This window comes from Poromitra crassiceps, assembly GCF_964638095.1.
Source record: "Poromitra crassiceps genome assembly, chromosome: 22".
Classification (NCBI taxonomy): Eukaryota; Metazoa; Chordata; class Actinopteri; order Beryciformes; family Melamphaidae; genus Poromitra; species Poromitra crassiceps.
In genome coordinates this window covers 2629072-2645257 of record NC_139647.1, presented here as the reverse complement: position 1 = coordinate 2645257, position 16186 = coordinate 2629072, and the positions used below count along the sequence as shown (strand labels likewise).

At 44.7% G+C, this 16186-nt stretch overlaps 1 protein-coding gene across 1 annotated transcript in view; it reads left to right on the top strand.

Annotated features, from left to right (window-relative positions):
• abcc2 (ATP binding cassette subfamily C member 2) overlaps positions 1-16186 on the top strand; it is a gene marked incomplete at its 5' end in the record, with an annotated part of 31253 nt that continues 15067 nt past the window's right edge. Inside the window, 13 exons of the mRNA XM_083658181.1 lie at positions 1-45; positions 2995-3165; positions 3543-3689; positions 4649-4789; positions 5924-6046; positions 6227-6282; positions 7408-7672; positions 9303-9490; positions 11192-11369; positions 12078-12332; positions 12882-12947; positions 13246-13383; positions 14332-14478. Coding sequence (XP_083514307.1) covers positions 1-45; positions 2995-3165; positions 3543-3689; positions 4649-4789; positions 5924-6046; positions 6227-6282; positions 7408-7672; positions 9303-9490; positions 11192-11369; positions 12078-12332; positions 12882-12947; positions 13246-13383; positions 14332-14478 — 1920 coding nt within the window. The remainder of the gene's footprint in view (positions 46-2994; positions 3166-3542; positions 3690-4648; positions 4790-5923; positions 6047-6226; positions 6283-7407; positions 7673-9302; positions 9491-11191; positions 11370-12077; positions 12333-12881; positions 12948-13245; positions 13384-14331; positions 14479-16186) is intronic.

Sequence of the window (16186 nt, the reverse complement as noted above, 5' to 3'; positions counted from 1 at the left end):
ATGTCTGCTGCGGCACTGGAGGAGTACTGTGGGTCCGTCTTCTGGGTGAGTGGGACCGCCAAAGGGAAAGGCATGCTGGGACCGGGGGAAACGACCTTAATCACAGCCTTAATTAGACTCTTCCTGCATCACAGCACAAATATGTTCACTAACTATAATGTTCACTTACTAACTAGAACTACATTGTCAGGCACACAAAATATTGTTTTATTTAGATTGATTTCAAAGCATTTCATTCTGTCTTTACCACTATATGGCTCGGAGAATAAACATGTGACTAATGACTCAGCATTGCTTTCAAGTGCCCATATGTAACTCACCATCACTCACTTATTGAATGAGTGGTGGTTTTGTTTCTCGAGGACCTCCATAGTTATTCAGGGGGCATCATGTTTGGAATCAAACTGAAATTCAATTGTTAGAAAGCTAAAAGATGATCTATAGAGTATCTGTGATGATTCATGAACATACCTGCATATTGTCAGAATAATTTAGTAGCTCCAGGTGATGAGAAGCTGTGTGGAACGGGAAGCAAACAAACATTTGCAGACAAAAGCGAAACAGTTGAATGGTTGAATGTTAACTAATAAGCTCTTGAAATGTTACAGATACCCTGTAAGACTCTAGTAAGCAGTAGGGATGTCACAATATATCGTCCCACAATATATCGCGATATCAAAACGTGACAATATGTATCGTTGAGATGAAATCTCATATCGTGAGAAAAAGAGGCTGAACATGGTGGCACTGATCTGCATCTGATTGCATGCTCGCTCTCCTTTTCATTGCTTTGTTTGAACAGACGAGGGACGTTACAGACACGGAGGATGAAAATGGTGAAATTACTCAAATTAGCGTGGAGGATGCCCCCTCAACTTACAAATCGATCGCAAAAAAATATTGTTAAAATATCGTATCGTATCGTTATCGTGAACCCAATATCGTGTATCGTATCGTATCGTGAACTGAGTGTATCGTGACACCCCTAGTAAGCAGACTATCCAAATAAAGTGTTAACAAATAAAGTATGCATAAATAACTGTACAAGCATAAAACACCTGCTTCACGAAAACCAACAAAGAAGAACAGGAATGAAAAAGAACCAAACATAGGTTAACGTTAGACTATGAAATAAATCACACAAAAACAAAATGGGACAAAGTCCATAAGCTTGAAAATGAAAGCAGTCAAGGCTGCTTTCATTTTCTGACATTGTCCCCCCTCCTTTTCATTTCCTCCTTTTAATGTTTACATCAAAAACATCCATGTGTTTAATGTTTCCTCTTTTTATCCCACATTCTCCTCACACAGCCCCGCCCCCCTCATATAGCCCCGCCCACTCTCTTCTTATGACTTGTGATTTAATGACATGTGAGTCTGAGTCAGTCTTGATTAAATGTCACGTCTGCACATGCTGGGCTGTGTACCAATTAGGGCTGGACTGAATCTACTCTATGGCTTTTTCAAGGCCTTCAGCACAACTTTTAGGCTGAAGTTGCTGCTAGCCCATATTTTGTGCTGATATTCAATATCTTTAAATTTGACCATTTTCACACACACACGCACACACACACACACACACACACACACACACACACACACACACACACACACACACACACACACACACACACACACACACACACCCCAAATATTCAGCCTTTCCCTCAGATCTATATCAAGTTTTTTTCCGATTTTCCTCACATTTTCTCTCCAATTGTACTCAGCCAATTCCCTGTTAGGTTGTTGCTGTTGTAGACTAGCATAATGCTTCCTCCGATACATGTGCAGTCGCCAGCCACTTCTTTCCATCTGACAGCGAGGAATTTCCCCCCGGCAGGACGTACTAGCGCGTGGGAGGGATCACGCTATTGCGCCCAGTTCCCCTCCCCCCCCCGAACAGGCGCCGACCAGAGGAGGCACTAGTGCAGTGACCAGGACACGTACCCTTAATCCTGCTTCCCGTCCGCAGACACGGCCAATTGTGCCTGTATGGACACCCCGACTAAGCCGGATGCAGCGCGGGGGCTCGAACCTGCGACCCTCATCTTGGTAGGCAGGGAATCTACCACTGCACTACCCATACCCCCCAAGATATTTATTCTTGTCAGGGTGGTAAAAACCCTCAGAAACACGATTTCGACCATTACGGGACACTGCAACTCCTTTGAAATCCAGTGAATGTAATTCTTTGTCTCTTTCTGGAGGCAGGGTGACCCACTGCACCTACACTGTTATATGAATGGAGAAACGCTACAGTAAGAGTTTAAACGAAGAATTACAATACACAATAGGGGCGGCAAGTAAGAGGTAGATGTCGTCTGGGAATCTGAAGGGTCCCGGGTCGAGGCTCGCTCCTCCAGGCTGCGTGCCGAAGTGTCCTTGAGCAAGACACTGAACCCCTAACTGCTCCCGATGAGCTGGTTCGCACCTTCGCCTTGCACGGCTGCAGACGCCTTGGGTGTGTCCATCCAGTCCATTTACATAATTCAGCAATGAAATCAACAAACAAAATATGTACTGTAGGGATGCACGATATATCTGCAATTATATCGGCATCGGGTGATGTTAGTCATCTTTGAATATATCGGTATCGACCTGACGAGCAAAATAACACCAATGTTAATATCAGTTATCGTTTCTGCCCAAATCTTCATATTGAGAGGAAACGATGCGGTAAATCTATGATTTATGGGCTTTTTGGACTTTAATTTGGAAGTAAAGAAAGACATTACTTTTTCAAATCCACAGTGTTTGCATGTGTTTTTCAGTATGTACAACATTTTATTATCATAGAAACTTGTTTTTATACAGATCATATCAACATGTGTAAAGATCGGTTATTGCCCATAACAGCATAATAATGTTATCGTTACCAAAATGTTCATATCGGGGCATCCCTAAAAATATGTAAATGTCCGTTGAAGGAGGAGGAACCTCCATGATATCAGCAGTGGCATATATCCGATATCTAATAAAAGGTGTGTGTCTCAGAATGCTTCGTTCCTGGAGAGAGCAGACCCGGACCTCCCGGTGTGTGTGGAGCAGACGGTGCTGGTCTGGCTCCCGCTGGCCTTCCTCTGGCTCTGTGGGCCCTGGCACCTGGCAGCTCTCTGCAGACCAGCGACAGCAAAACACCTGTCCAGGCTCTACCTCTGCAAACAGGTACCAGTGGCAGGGGGGGAAAGGAAATCAATTGATAATATCATAATTGGTTCCAGTAACCATGGTGACGGCGAATAGAGGATGAAGGTGATGTTGACAACAACAAAGTACAATTTGAAAAAAGTGACACTATTGCAAAATGATTGATAGCACAACACATAATGAAACCTATTTAAGTGAAATTGAAAGTAATCTATTTTTTTTAACCAACATCACATTTTGGAATAGAACTCTGCGAGTATGATTTCTGTCCAGTAAGGGATTGCAATTGTCAAAACAACAACAATCGGTTTATACATGTTTGACGCTCGCTCACTCGGCTTTATTGATTTTATCGATATCATCTATTTGCTAATAAAGTCTGTGTTTCCTCTCAGCTTGTGGTGTCTCTGTTGTTCCTGTCAGCCATCGCGGGCCTGGCACTGACACTCGGAGAGGATTACCCCCCGGGAAGAGACGTCATCTCAACAGAGAGAAATGCTGCTGTATTCTATGCCAACCCTGTGCTGTTTGCTGTCTCATGGGTAAATACATACAGGTTTGAACTTAGTCCACCTTGATAGGTCAAATTTAAATCACATTAGCTTTTATTTGGACAATCACTCGTTAATGTATTCATATACATTTTCATTGAATTTACACATACAGTAGTTATTGTACAGACAGACAGACAGACGCCATATTCAGATAACCTGTAGCGTACATTTGCAGCTCCTCTCTATGTCACACTGTGCCCTGTCAATGTGCCCAAATAACAGATACATGTAGGTCTGCAGACAGATGTCATCTGATGTGTGTCCTATAAGTATCTTTGACTTTCTGTTCATTGCATTGTAAGCCTGTGTATCCATTCATGAATCATATACAAGAGTGCATCTCTTGGCCAAGATCTATGTATGAGGCTTATAATTACTCATATAAGACCCTAAATTACATAGAAGGTTTTTGTCGGATTTCGGTTTCCAGGGTCTTTAACACGACTTCCGACTCCTGGCTCCATCTTTTGAGCACAAGTGGTTTTCTTCAAGTGGTTCGCTGCTTACCTTTTGGCTTGTCAATTTCCATTCTAATAATAATAAAATAAATAATAATGATTGGATTTATATAGCGCCTTTCCAAGTGCTCAAAGCGCTTCACAGAATCATTATTCGTTCACACCATTCGTACCGGTGGTTTGAAAGCGTGGCAGCCACACATCGGCGCTCAACGGCCCCTCCGACCACCATCATTCATGTCTACATTCATGCCAATCATACGAGGCAAGGAGGTTTAAGTGTCTTGCCCAAGGACACAACAACAGCAGCTGGGAGGGAGCGAACCGCCAACCCTTGCGTCATTGGCCGACCCGCTCTACCTCCTGAGCTAAAGCCGCCCCACGAAGTTCCCTTCAACAGTCCTGTTATTGCTTCGCTGCTTGTCATGGAGGGATCATGTGTAAATCTCAGGTCTGGTATTGACCTTTGACCTGCTACTTCTTCTATAGATCCTGCTCTTGCTGTGCCAGGAAGGAGTGAGGCGGAGGGATGGAGCGGTAGATTCTGCCACTCTCTTCTTCTTCTGGTTCCTCCTGGTGGTGTGCCACGTCTTCCCCTTCCAGACGCTTCTGCGAGAGGCGCTCAGACAGGTATGGGTGTGGTAGTGATGTCATAGTGATGACGTCATAGGTGTCATAGTGATGGGAGCAAATGGTAGCCTGGTAAAAAAGAAAACGTCCTGATAACGTGATCTCACATTCCGTTTCGCTCTACCTATCAGGCTGGACTTCCAGACACTTGCGTCGATTTCAGTGGGCGGGAGTACTTGCCTTTACAGACAACTCCTTCAGCCAATCAGCGTCGCCGAACCCAGTCGGAAGAACGGTGAAAACGTCTTTTCCACCGAGAAACTTTGTTCTTGTTTAATTGTTGTTATTTAGTCTATCTATCTCTGCAATAACTGCACTCATGGCTGCGTTTACTCTACTAATGTTATAGTCTCGCTGGCCAGCCTCCTCTCTCCCTTCCGTCCGAGGAGTCTGGCGCCGCAGGTCTCCATAGTGGGATTGCGATGGGCGGCGCTTAGCAGCAGTGCCCTTGGAAAATAGTTTCCAACAATCCAACTTGCCGTTTTCAGCGTGTAGCAACGAGCTAGCGTGTAGGTTTCTGCCGTTAGCTTGCTAGCTAGTTAGCGTTGTTGTTTTCACTGAGGCGGCAGGGCACTATTTACAGTGACACACAGAGAGGAGGGAGCGGAAGCCGCTCTGATTGACATGGTCGGAGCCAATGACAGAGTTTGTAATAAGCCGGGAGCGGACATCCGGCTGCCACCGAAACAGTCGCTCGAATGGGAGAGCAGAGTAGAGTAGGGGAGGGTTTATCCCTGTTGCCTGTTTCCGTGGCGCCAGACTCCTCGGATGGAAGGGAGAGGAGGCTGGCCAGCGAGACTACTAATGTTATAGCGTTACCGCTCGTTGCTTTGGGAGGCGCCATTGCTGTTTTGCCAGCGGCAGCCCTGATTGGCCCAGTAGTTACGTCAACGATTGGCCCCAGTTACATTGTAATTTCTGGAAATCACTGTGGGCAGCTAGGAGTCCAGACTGACCTGTGGAGCGAAGCGAAACAAAATGTGAGGTCACATGATCAGAATGGTTTCTACCAGGCGGAGCAAATGGGTTCAAGGAGAAGATGATTGGAACCATTACTAAGCCATAATTTCAACATCTACTGTACCTGCGATGCCCCCTCTCCCTCCTCTCCCTTAAACCTCCATCTGTCCCCAGGGAGAGATCGGCGACGTGCCTCGGGTCTGTCTCTTCTACATCTCCTTTGGGCTGGAGTTGATTGCACTCGTTCTCTCCTCGCTGGCCGACGTCCCTCGGGAAGCGGAGAAATATGTAAAGAAGGTACACGAGCGCTCGGATGGAATCGAATGTGATGTGTTTTCTCTCTGAGCTTGTATGGATTCTACACAGTTAGGAATAATGCAACCAATGAGCCACATGCTGTATCTATCTCTATCCAATCTTCAGCCTTCTGTTCAATTTAATTTTGCTGTTATGTGTGCTGTTTTCTTTTCATCATAGAATCCAGAGGCAGGGGCGGCGTTTCTGAGCAGAATCACTTTCAACTGGTTGAACAGGTAAATTCTGACTGACTGAGTGGAATACTCCTCCCATTCAGTCAGGCCTCGCTCACAGAGTTGGCATGCAGCCTCTCCTCTCTCTCCCCCAGAGGGTTTTCATAGTCCCCTTCAATTGGCTGATTATAACTCAGCTCACCTGTGGGCTCCTCCACTCTGGAGATCTCCATGGTGCTGAACCTGTGTTCAGTCATTTTGCCACTAATGATGAGCCATTTTTGCCCATTTAGTCGGCCCTAATGACCTAATTCAAAGATCCGGCTCTGTTGGGTCACCCGCAGGGGGTGCTCTTTACTCTGAAGTGCACTTCAGCGCGATCACACGTAAAATGGCATAGCTGTGGCCGAACACAATTCTGCTCACTCACACACACACACGCACGCACGCACGCACGCACGCACGCACACACACACACACACACACACACACACACACACACACACACGGGGAGAGAGTAGAGCATCCTCCACACAGAGTATGAGCTGCTACCGTCAGGCAGAAGGTACAGGTTACCTGAACAGGTATACATTTTCTTTTGTCCCACTGTCAATCAAACTACTCAGTAGTAAAGAGATGATGCATTGCAGAACAACGCTCCAGTTTATCATGCCATCCTCTAGGGGCAGCGGTGCAATATTAACTTTTCATTTCCCCCCGGGGATCATTAAAGTCTTTCTGATTCTGATTCTGATTCAACCTATTTGGGGGGAGGGTAATATTTATTTTGTAAAGGGCTGGTGCAATATCAGATAATATTGGTATGTATGTTTTTTTTATATGTGGTATGGAATGTTAAATGTAGTCTGATTGTACTGTGTGTGTATGTGTGTGTATGTTTGTGTGTGTGTGTGTGTGTGTGTGTGTGTGTGTGTGTGTGTGTGTGTGTGTGGGTGTGCGTGCATGAGTCAGTGTGACGCCACCTATTGTTTGTTCTCTTGAAAAGCAAATGACAATAAAGGCTAATCTAATCTAAACACACACACACGCACGCACACGCACACACGCACGCACACACACACACACACGCACCTGTACAAACACACACACATCCCCCTAGATCTGCCAAGGTTGTGCTTCATCCTCTGTCTTATCAGTGTCTCCATCTCCTCTCCCCTCTGTCTCCAGCATGATGTTGAAAGGCTACAAGCGGCCGCTGGTTCAGGAGGACCTGTGGGATCTGAACGAGAAGGACAGCACCCCTTACATCAACCAGCACTTCCAGCGCATCATGACCACAGAGCTGTGTGCAGCCAGGGTCAGGCTCCAGAAGAGGCTGCAGAAGAAGAAGGTGACAGGAGATAAGAACAGAGCGAGCACCCAGGAAGAGGGCTTTCAGAGCAGCCTGTCCAACGGCCTGGGGAAAGGTGTCAGCCAGGATGTGCTGATGATGGTGAGTCAGTGTGGACACTGCGTACTGTACCAGGACACACACAGCACACACATGTGCATTCACAGAGTCTAGCACTCCAACTGGACAGTATCAGTTACTGCACTGTTGGCTCCATCTTTGATGCATAGAGCTGACACTGCCAGTCAAACGTTGGGCTCTCAAACATGCGGCCCGGGGGCCAAATCCCGCCCGCCAAAGGGCCCAGTCTGGCCCACAGGATGACTTTGCAAAGTGTAAAAATTGCACTGAGAAGTCCCTTCAATCCAATGTGATGCACTTGTGAAGGCTAACACAGGGGCTTCAGGAGCAAGTTAAATATCAAGTAGCCTATTCATGTTTTCTGTATTCGTCACTAAATAGTAAACTATTTTCAGTACCCTTGAGAATAGAGAATTGCACAGTTGCCATAATAATAATAATAATAATAATAATAAATTGTATTTGTATTGCACTTTTCTTTTTGGACAAAATCCCAAAGTGCTACAGAGTAAAAAAAAAATAAGATAAAATAATTAAAAGAATAAAAAATTAAAGGAGAATAAAAAGAAATAAAAAGATTAAAAGAACATTAAAAAGAACATAAAAAATCACATAAAAAGCCTAAAAACTAAGGAAAGCACAAAACTAGGAGGAGGATTTATTAAAAAAGGAAAGTTTTCAGTCCCTTTTTAAAAGAATCCACCGTCTGTGGAGCTCTTAGGTGGTCGGGAAGAGTGTTCCACAGACGGGGAGCGGCGGAGCAGAAGGCCCGATCTCCCATGGTGCGGAGCTTGGTTCTGGGGGGATGGAGGAGGTGGTTGTTATTTGAGCGGAGGTTGCGGGAGGAGGATTGTGTTATGAGGAGTTCCTTGAGGTATGGGGGGGGGCATGTCCGTGGATGCATTGATGTGTCAGCAGGGCGATTTTGAATTTGATTCTGGAGGAAACAGGGAGCCAGTGAAGAGAGTGGAGGATGGGGGTTATGTGGTTGTACTTTCGCACTCTCATCAGGATCCTCGCAGCAGAGTTCTGAATGTGTTGGAGCTTATGGAGGCTCTTGCTGGGGATCCCGATGAGGAGCGCGTTGCAGTAGTCCAGCCTTGAGGAGACAAAGGCGTGGACGAGTTTCTCAGCGTCTGGCAGGCTGAGTGTGGGACGGAGTTTTGAGATGTTCTTGAGGTGGTAGAAGGATGTTTTACACATGTGTTTGATGTCATCAATTGTAACGCACAGTAACAGACCGTAGATTTGATCATTTGTTTGATGGTAGCTGAGATAAACCTCTGTGAGAACGTGTTCTTAAAATGTACCTGGAATTCTGTACACTAAAAGCAACAGGAAAATGTTGAGGTTTTGTCATTTATAGGTGATTGAGACCAGGTATTGAAGTAGGCAGTGCAGGTTTAGCAGTCAGCTGAGAAAATGTAATAGTACACACCCCTCAAATCCCCACTCTCTGCCACCTTCCTATCCCTAGCTATGGGCCCTCCTCTCTAGCCCCGCCCCCCTCACGCTACAAACGGACACACACGTCACGTATAGAAGCGGCTGCACTGCTTAGAAATGTGTGTGTCCAAACTCTTGACTTGTAGTGTTTATGTGCACAAAATGTGTCCAAAGGCAGTGTTTAAAATAGATGTTTCTTTTGCAGGAGGAAAAGGGAAAGAAAGAAGACAAGAAGGACAAGAAGAAGGAAAAAAAGGAGAAAGCGAAAGAGAACTATCCTAAATCATGGCTCATTCCCACCATTTACAAGACCTTTAGAGGCGTTCTGATTGAATCAGCCTTCTTCAAACTTCTAACCGACCTGCTGAGCTTTGCCAGTCCTCAGCTCCTAAAGTAAGTCATACCTCTTACAAGTTTTTTTTCTTCTGATGTTCCCCAATTGTACTTGCCAATTTGCCAATTTCCCTCTGCTGCCCTATTGGCTGCCCCAGTCGCTGCTCCACCCTCTGCCGATCTGGGGAGAGCCGTTAGACTAGCACCATGCTTCCTCCGACACATGCACATTTGCCAGCCGCTTCTTTTCACCTGACAGCGGGGAGCTTCACCAGCAGGAACGTAGCACATGGGAGGATCATGTTATTCCCACCAGTTCCCTTCCACCCCGACCGACCAGAGGAGGCGCTAGTGCAGCGACCAGGACACATACCCCTAATGCGGCTTCCCACCCGCAGACACAGCCAATCGTGCCTGTATGGACGCCCGACCAAGCCGGAGGTAACACGGGGGGCGCGAACCTGCGACCCTCGTGTTGGTAGGCAGGGAATCTATACCTCTTACAAGTTTTAAATACATGTATTGTACCTTCAGACAGATACTAGAGTAACTTTACTTCTTTCTTACAACAACAGTGAAAGCCGATATTGCCCATTTCTCTTGATCAGTGTATACGAGGAATCAGCGTGATCTCACGACGTGATTGTTGCATATTGTTATTGTTCAATAATTAATGTAACCTAATCTAATACTTAGAGTAAGATCACAAGCATTCCTAGATGTTGTATAGCATGTTTCCTCAAATCTGTACTTTTTTGTTGCCCTATAGTGGCCTCTGGAACTGTTGTTTGTTCCCTTAATATGAAATCAGTCTCATCAATCATTAGCTCAGGGTTGAGAAACTCTTTAAAGACCCTGGAAACCGAAATCCACAAAAACCTTCTAACTATGTAATTTAGGGTCTTATGTGAGTAATTATAAGCCTCAAAAAGTTTGAGACATTAGTTTTAACCCAAACCCTGAATATCGCCATAATAAGGTGTGTTAGGATGTTAAATCGATGGCAAAGTGGAACAAGCTACATAAAACTACATAATAATCGAAAAATTTTCACTATCTCTATCTCAAAACCTTTGCAAATAATTTCTGTGAAATTGCACACAAAAAAAATCAACCACAGCTTAACTATAGAGTACCACAGGAATGAGTCCGAAAGATTTTAGCACTTACAGGTTCGTACGTTTAAAAATCAAAAGGGGATTTTTGTATAAATGTGATTTTCAGAAAACGCTTCAAAAATCACAAAAGTGGTCCTCAGTTGTGAAGATTATCTTGCTGAACACAAGTTCGCAGTTTCATAAACTTTTGCTAACCACAGACCTTATTTCATGCATTTAACCGAAATTCACATACAAAAATCCCATTGACTTTTACACGTAGGAACCAGGAAGCGCAGGGACTTGTGGGTAAGCCTACAAAAATATGTCATTCCTGCGGTACTCTATTCTAGCCTGGGTAAACCCAGCCTCCACGTGACCTCTATCTATGTGCTATCAGTCACATAGATAGAGGTCACGTGGAGGCTGGGTTTATCCAGGCTAACTCTATTCCCTCAGTGGTTAACTGAAGCATCAGTAGATACCTTCAGTGTCTGAGAAAGAGAGAGCGGGACAGAACAAACAGGAGAGTGAACATGCTGAAGGTTGCAGGAAACGTTGTAGTACATAGAGTCAACTCTGTCCTGAGATATTGGATACAACACAGTAACCCGTATCCCAGATGATCATGTTTTGAACTGTCTCCACATGTGTCTTGTTCCAGATTGATGATCTCCTTCACCCAGGACATGTCCATCCACACCTGGACGGGCTACCTGTATGCCGTGCTGCTGCTGCTGGTGGCCATCCTCCAGTCTCTGTTCCTGCAGCAGTACTTCCAGCGCTGCTTTGTGCTTGGCATGAAGGTGCGCACCGCCATCATGGCTGCTGTGTACAAGAAGGTAAGCCTAGAAGTGACTGTAAACACTAAACACTATGTAAACATAAACACCATGCCAGTGTTTATATAGCTTCACACCTTCACTTTTATGTGACCTCTTTTAGATCGACCAACTGTTTGGTCTGTTTTGTGAATCATCGATGTAAAGGCCAGTTTACACCAATGATTCACAACGAGACAAATCCGTTTTAGAACGTTGCAGGGAAAAGTTGCAGCGATGATGGCATCGCCAGCAATTCAGCTTGGCAAGTCGCAGGGGCTGGTTGCAAGTACTGTAGCAAGATCCATCCTACCTGATCATGAATCTTTGGTCTAAACTGGGCTTAAGAGAACGGTCAACACTACAAATTAACACTTGTCAATTACAATTAACTGTCGCTAAAAAAAACAACACTGGAAAATGTACAGTGTGGGATCCTTATCCCAGCTCATTCACGCTTAATATTATACATAGGCTTTTAAATCAACAATTCACTGACTCAGATTGGATGCAGTATCCTTCAATCTGCCTCACTGATTGGACTCAAGGCCAATGACCTGTGGTTAATAATAACTTCTGTCTGTGTGTCTTTTAGTGACTGTATAAAGACTTTTCATCAGACATAATCTTATAGAGTCTCTTACTCTTTCTGTTCTTCTTCAATTCTTCAACTTTTCTTCTTCCTTTTTCCTCTCCTCCCCTCTCCTGCCTCCTTGCTCCCTCTCCTAGGCCTTGGTGGTGTCTAACGACACTCGCAAAGAGTCGACGGTCGGCGAGACGGTGAACCTGATGTCTGCTGATGCCCAGCGCTTCAACGATGTCACCAACTTCATCCACCTGCTGTGGTCCTGTCCTCTGCAGATAGGGCTCTCCATTGTGTTCCTGTGGCTGGAGCTGGGGCCTTCGGTGCTGGCCGGCCTGGCAGTTATGGTGCTTATGGCGCCAATCAACGGACTGCTGGCCACCAAGGCCAGAAAAATCCAGGTTAGCAGAAAGACACACGCATACTCTACATTATAGTCTGCAACTTTTCTTTATACGAGGGATCAGCCGAGCAGCATTTTGTCACTGGGTGGCAACGGCAATGGAACCCTATGGAGCCTGAGCTTTTGGAGGCTTGAGTGTCTGACTCTAGCCGGCTGACTCTGTTTACATTTTAACTCAAGGGTCTGATGTATAATATATGTATGTCGTGTCCAGTAAGCCGTTTGTATACTGAAATTGTAATGTATACTGTATGCATTTTGCGGGGAAAGAGCGATGGTCCAATCTTTTCTGATATTTTCAGCCAAGAATATATTCCTCATTTGTTATAACTGTTAATTTATTTATAATTAACAGTTTAAAATTAACAAATTGTTCATTTATTTATTTATAAATAAATAAATATATATTTATTTATTTATTTGTTTATTTATTTATTTATTTATTTATTTATTTATTTATTTATTTATTTATTTGTTTGTTTATTTATTTATTTATTTATTTATTTATTTATTCATTTATTCATTCATTCATTAATTTCCTCCTCAGATTGAAAACATGAAGTTCAAAGACAAGAGAATGAAAATCATGAATGAAATACTGAACGGGATCAAGGTGAGTTAATAACCCCAGCGTTTCAGGTAGGAAGATCACTGCCATGTGCTTTTCTAATCAGTAACGGGTCCAGCAGGATGAGCGGAGGCTTTCATGCCTCAGGAAAAAGCAGAAACGTCAGTGTGCACTGCCCTTCATTGTAGTGTGTCACCACCTGTGGATTTGTGGCCTTGACTTCAGAAGGTCTGAATGGCTTCTTTCCCCGGTTCCTCCACTGATATAAACACAACACCCTTCCTGTCTTTGTGCTGCCCTGCCTTCTGCCTCCCTCCCCTCCTCCCGCATGTCTGTCCCTTAGATCCTGAAGCTGTATGCCTGGGAGCCGTCCTTCCAGGCGCAGGTGGAGGGGATCAGGGAGCAGGAACTGATGGTCATGAGGAACTTTGCCTACCTCAATTCTGTCTCCACCTTCATCTTTGCCTGTGCTCCAGCTCTGGTGAGTGCTGAGAACAGATTTGAGACGAGACGGTCTTCCCAGTATCTGGAACCTTGTTTCTCAACATATTAACCATATCACAGAGGTGTAAAGTAACGAAGTACAACAACTACTGGAGTACTTGAGTCGTTTTTTGGTATGCTTTTACTCTTACTCAAGTAATTTAAATAATAGATGTTCTACTTCACTACTTTTAAATGTACACCGAATAAATTATTAAATTCAGATTTTTGTCACATTTAGGGTGCCCAAACTGCTAGCCTAGGTAAACCCAGCCCCCACGTGACCTGCTCTCTCAGTTCCCAGTCACTAGTCACATAGTGACTGAGAACAGGTCTGAGAGCAGGTCACGTGGGGGATGGGTTTACCCAGGCTACCAAACTGCTGGCTCGTTAGTGCAGTGACCAATTAAATTAAGTTGCACTCAAGACTGGCCAATTGAATCAGACAGGTGTAGAACATCCACACAATTTTAATGATTTTTTTGTGGTACTTTTATTGAAGTACTTTTAAATAGGCTACATTTTTACTCTCACTTGAGTAATTTCATGGACTAGTAATTTGACTTGTACTCTAGATAATTTAAATTTTATTTTTTTATTTTTTTTAGAATATTTAATCTATAAAGGCCGGTTAGGCAATGTTTGTACCTGACATGTTTCGGCTGCTGTTTCTGCAGTCTTCATCAGAGGTGTCACGTGATGTTGGTGTGACGTCATCTATGGTGTGGTTATATGGAGTTTTTTCTCATCCTACCTGAAGTGGTGGGATGACCAGGTACAAACAGGTACAAACAGGTACAAACAGGTACAAACATTGCCTAACTGGCCTTTATAGATGAAATATTCTAAATAATACATACAAGTAGGCCAAATGAACCTCTTTAGTATATAACAATACTTCTACTTGAGTAGGATTTGTCAGTACTCTTTGCATCTCCTTGTGCAGGTCTCTCTGGCCACCTTTGCAGTGTTTGTGGGCGTGAGCTCAGAAAACGTGTTGACCGCTGAGAAAGCGTTCACCGCCATCTCTCTCTTCAACATCCTGCGCTTTCCGCTCGCCATGCTCCCCATGCTCATTGCCGCCATGGTGCAAGTAAGGATGCACTTACACACACACACACACACACACACACACACACACACACACACGCATGCAAACACACACACACATGCAAACACACACACACATACGCATGCAAACACACACACGCGCATGCAAACACACACAGACACGCATGCAAACACACAGACACGCATGCAAACAGACACACACACACAAATACAAACACACACAGACACGCATGCAAACACACACAGACACGCATGCACAGACACACACACATGCATGCAAACACACACACACACACGCATGCAAGCATACTATTGAACCTACTCTCTGATTGTTCATCATGTTGTCATTCAATTTCAATTCAACTTTATTCCAGACACTTTAGGAACATCCATAGGAGAACATAACACTATAGTATAGTATACAGTACATAAGTGCCTGGGTAGCGACAATTTAGCAGCTAAATCATAGATTATTGAAAGATGTTCCATATTCCAGACTGAAAGGCTATAACAGAAGTGGAGTATTGGCCAGAATGACATGAACATTTGCACACTTATTCAGCGGGTATCTTGCATGTTGCGTTCAGGTGCACTGTGGAAAAAAAAACAATTTTTTTTTTTTTTTTTTTTTTTTTTTTTTGCAATTCCATCGCGGGCCGCCAGTTGAGTATCACTGGGCTATACTAATAATAATAATAATAATTCATTTATTTTATATAGCGCTTTTCAAGACCCAAAGACGCTTAACAGAGAAACCAAAAACAAGCAACAGGGAACAGAAACAGGCAACAGATACAGGTAACAGGCAACAGTTACAAGGAACATTTACAAATAACAGTGGCGGTTCAGGGCAAGGTTTGTATGGAGAAGCAGAGGGGAGGAAGATAACAGGAGGGAGGGGCAGGGGGGGATGGGGGGGCGGAGGGTGATGGTTTGGAGGAGGTGGTCAGGGGTAGGGGAGGTTGTAAGCTTGGGAGAACAGGTAGGTTTTAAGTCGGGTTTTGAAAGTGGGGAGTGAGGGAGAGTCTCGGACGGTCTGGGGGAGGGAGTTCCAAAGTCGGGGTGCGGCGCAGGAGAAAGCACGGTCACCAAAGGTTTTGAGTCTGGATGGGGGGATGATGAGGGTGGCAGTAGAAGAGGATCGGAGTGTACGGGAGGGGCTATGGGGGATGAGGAGGTCAGTCAGGTAGGGGGGGGGCTAGGCTGTGGAGGGCTTTGAAGGTGAGGAGGAGTAATTTGAAGTCGATGCGTTGCTTGACGGGGAGCCAGTGGAGAGAGTGGAGAACTGTATAACATCAATTGCAACCTGGCCTCTTCTTTGCCTTTTAGCTGCAGCCAGCATGGCCAGGAGGAGCTCTATAAGTCACTCTGTTGGTGGGGTGGTTGGTTGGTCCACCAAAAGATGTTGGTCCACAAAAATCTGAATTTTGCATAGCGGTGCACAATAGATGATTTTGGTCAATAATGATTTCACTGATGACATCACAATGATGTCAAAGAGTTGGGCAATTGTGCGTAGACATACACACATACATGCATACATACAGACAGACACTCCTGGAATTATTGGATACTAGTGCAATACTCGTAGGTCCCCCTAAGCGCACTCCCGTTTGAAGTCGATCCGACAAACGGTTCTCAATTTTAACTCAGAAGATTCTGCACGTGAGAACCTCTGCCAGCGGCATTCCTGATTGGACGATTATGTCAACTCTGAGGCGGTTCACTGA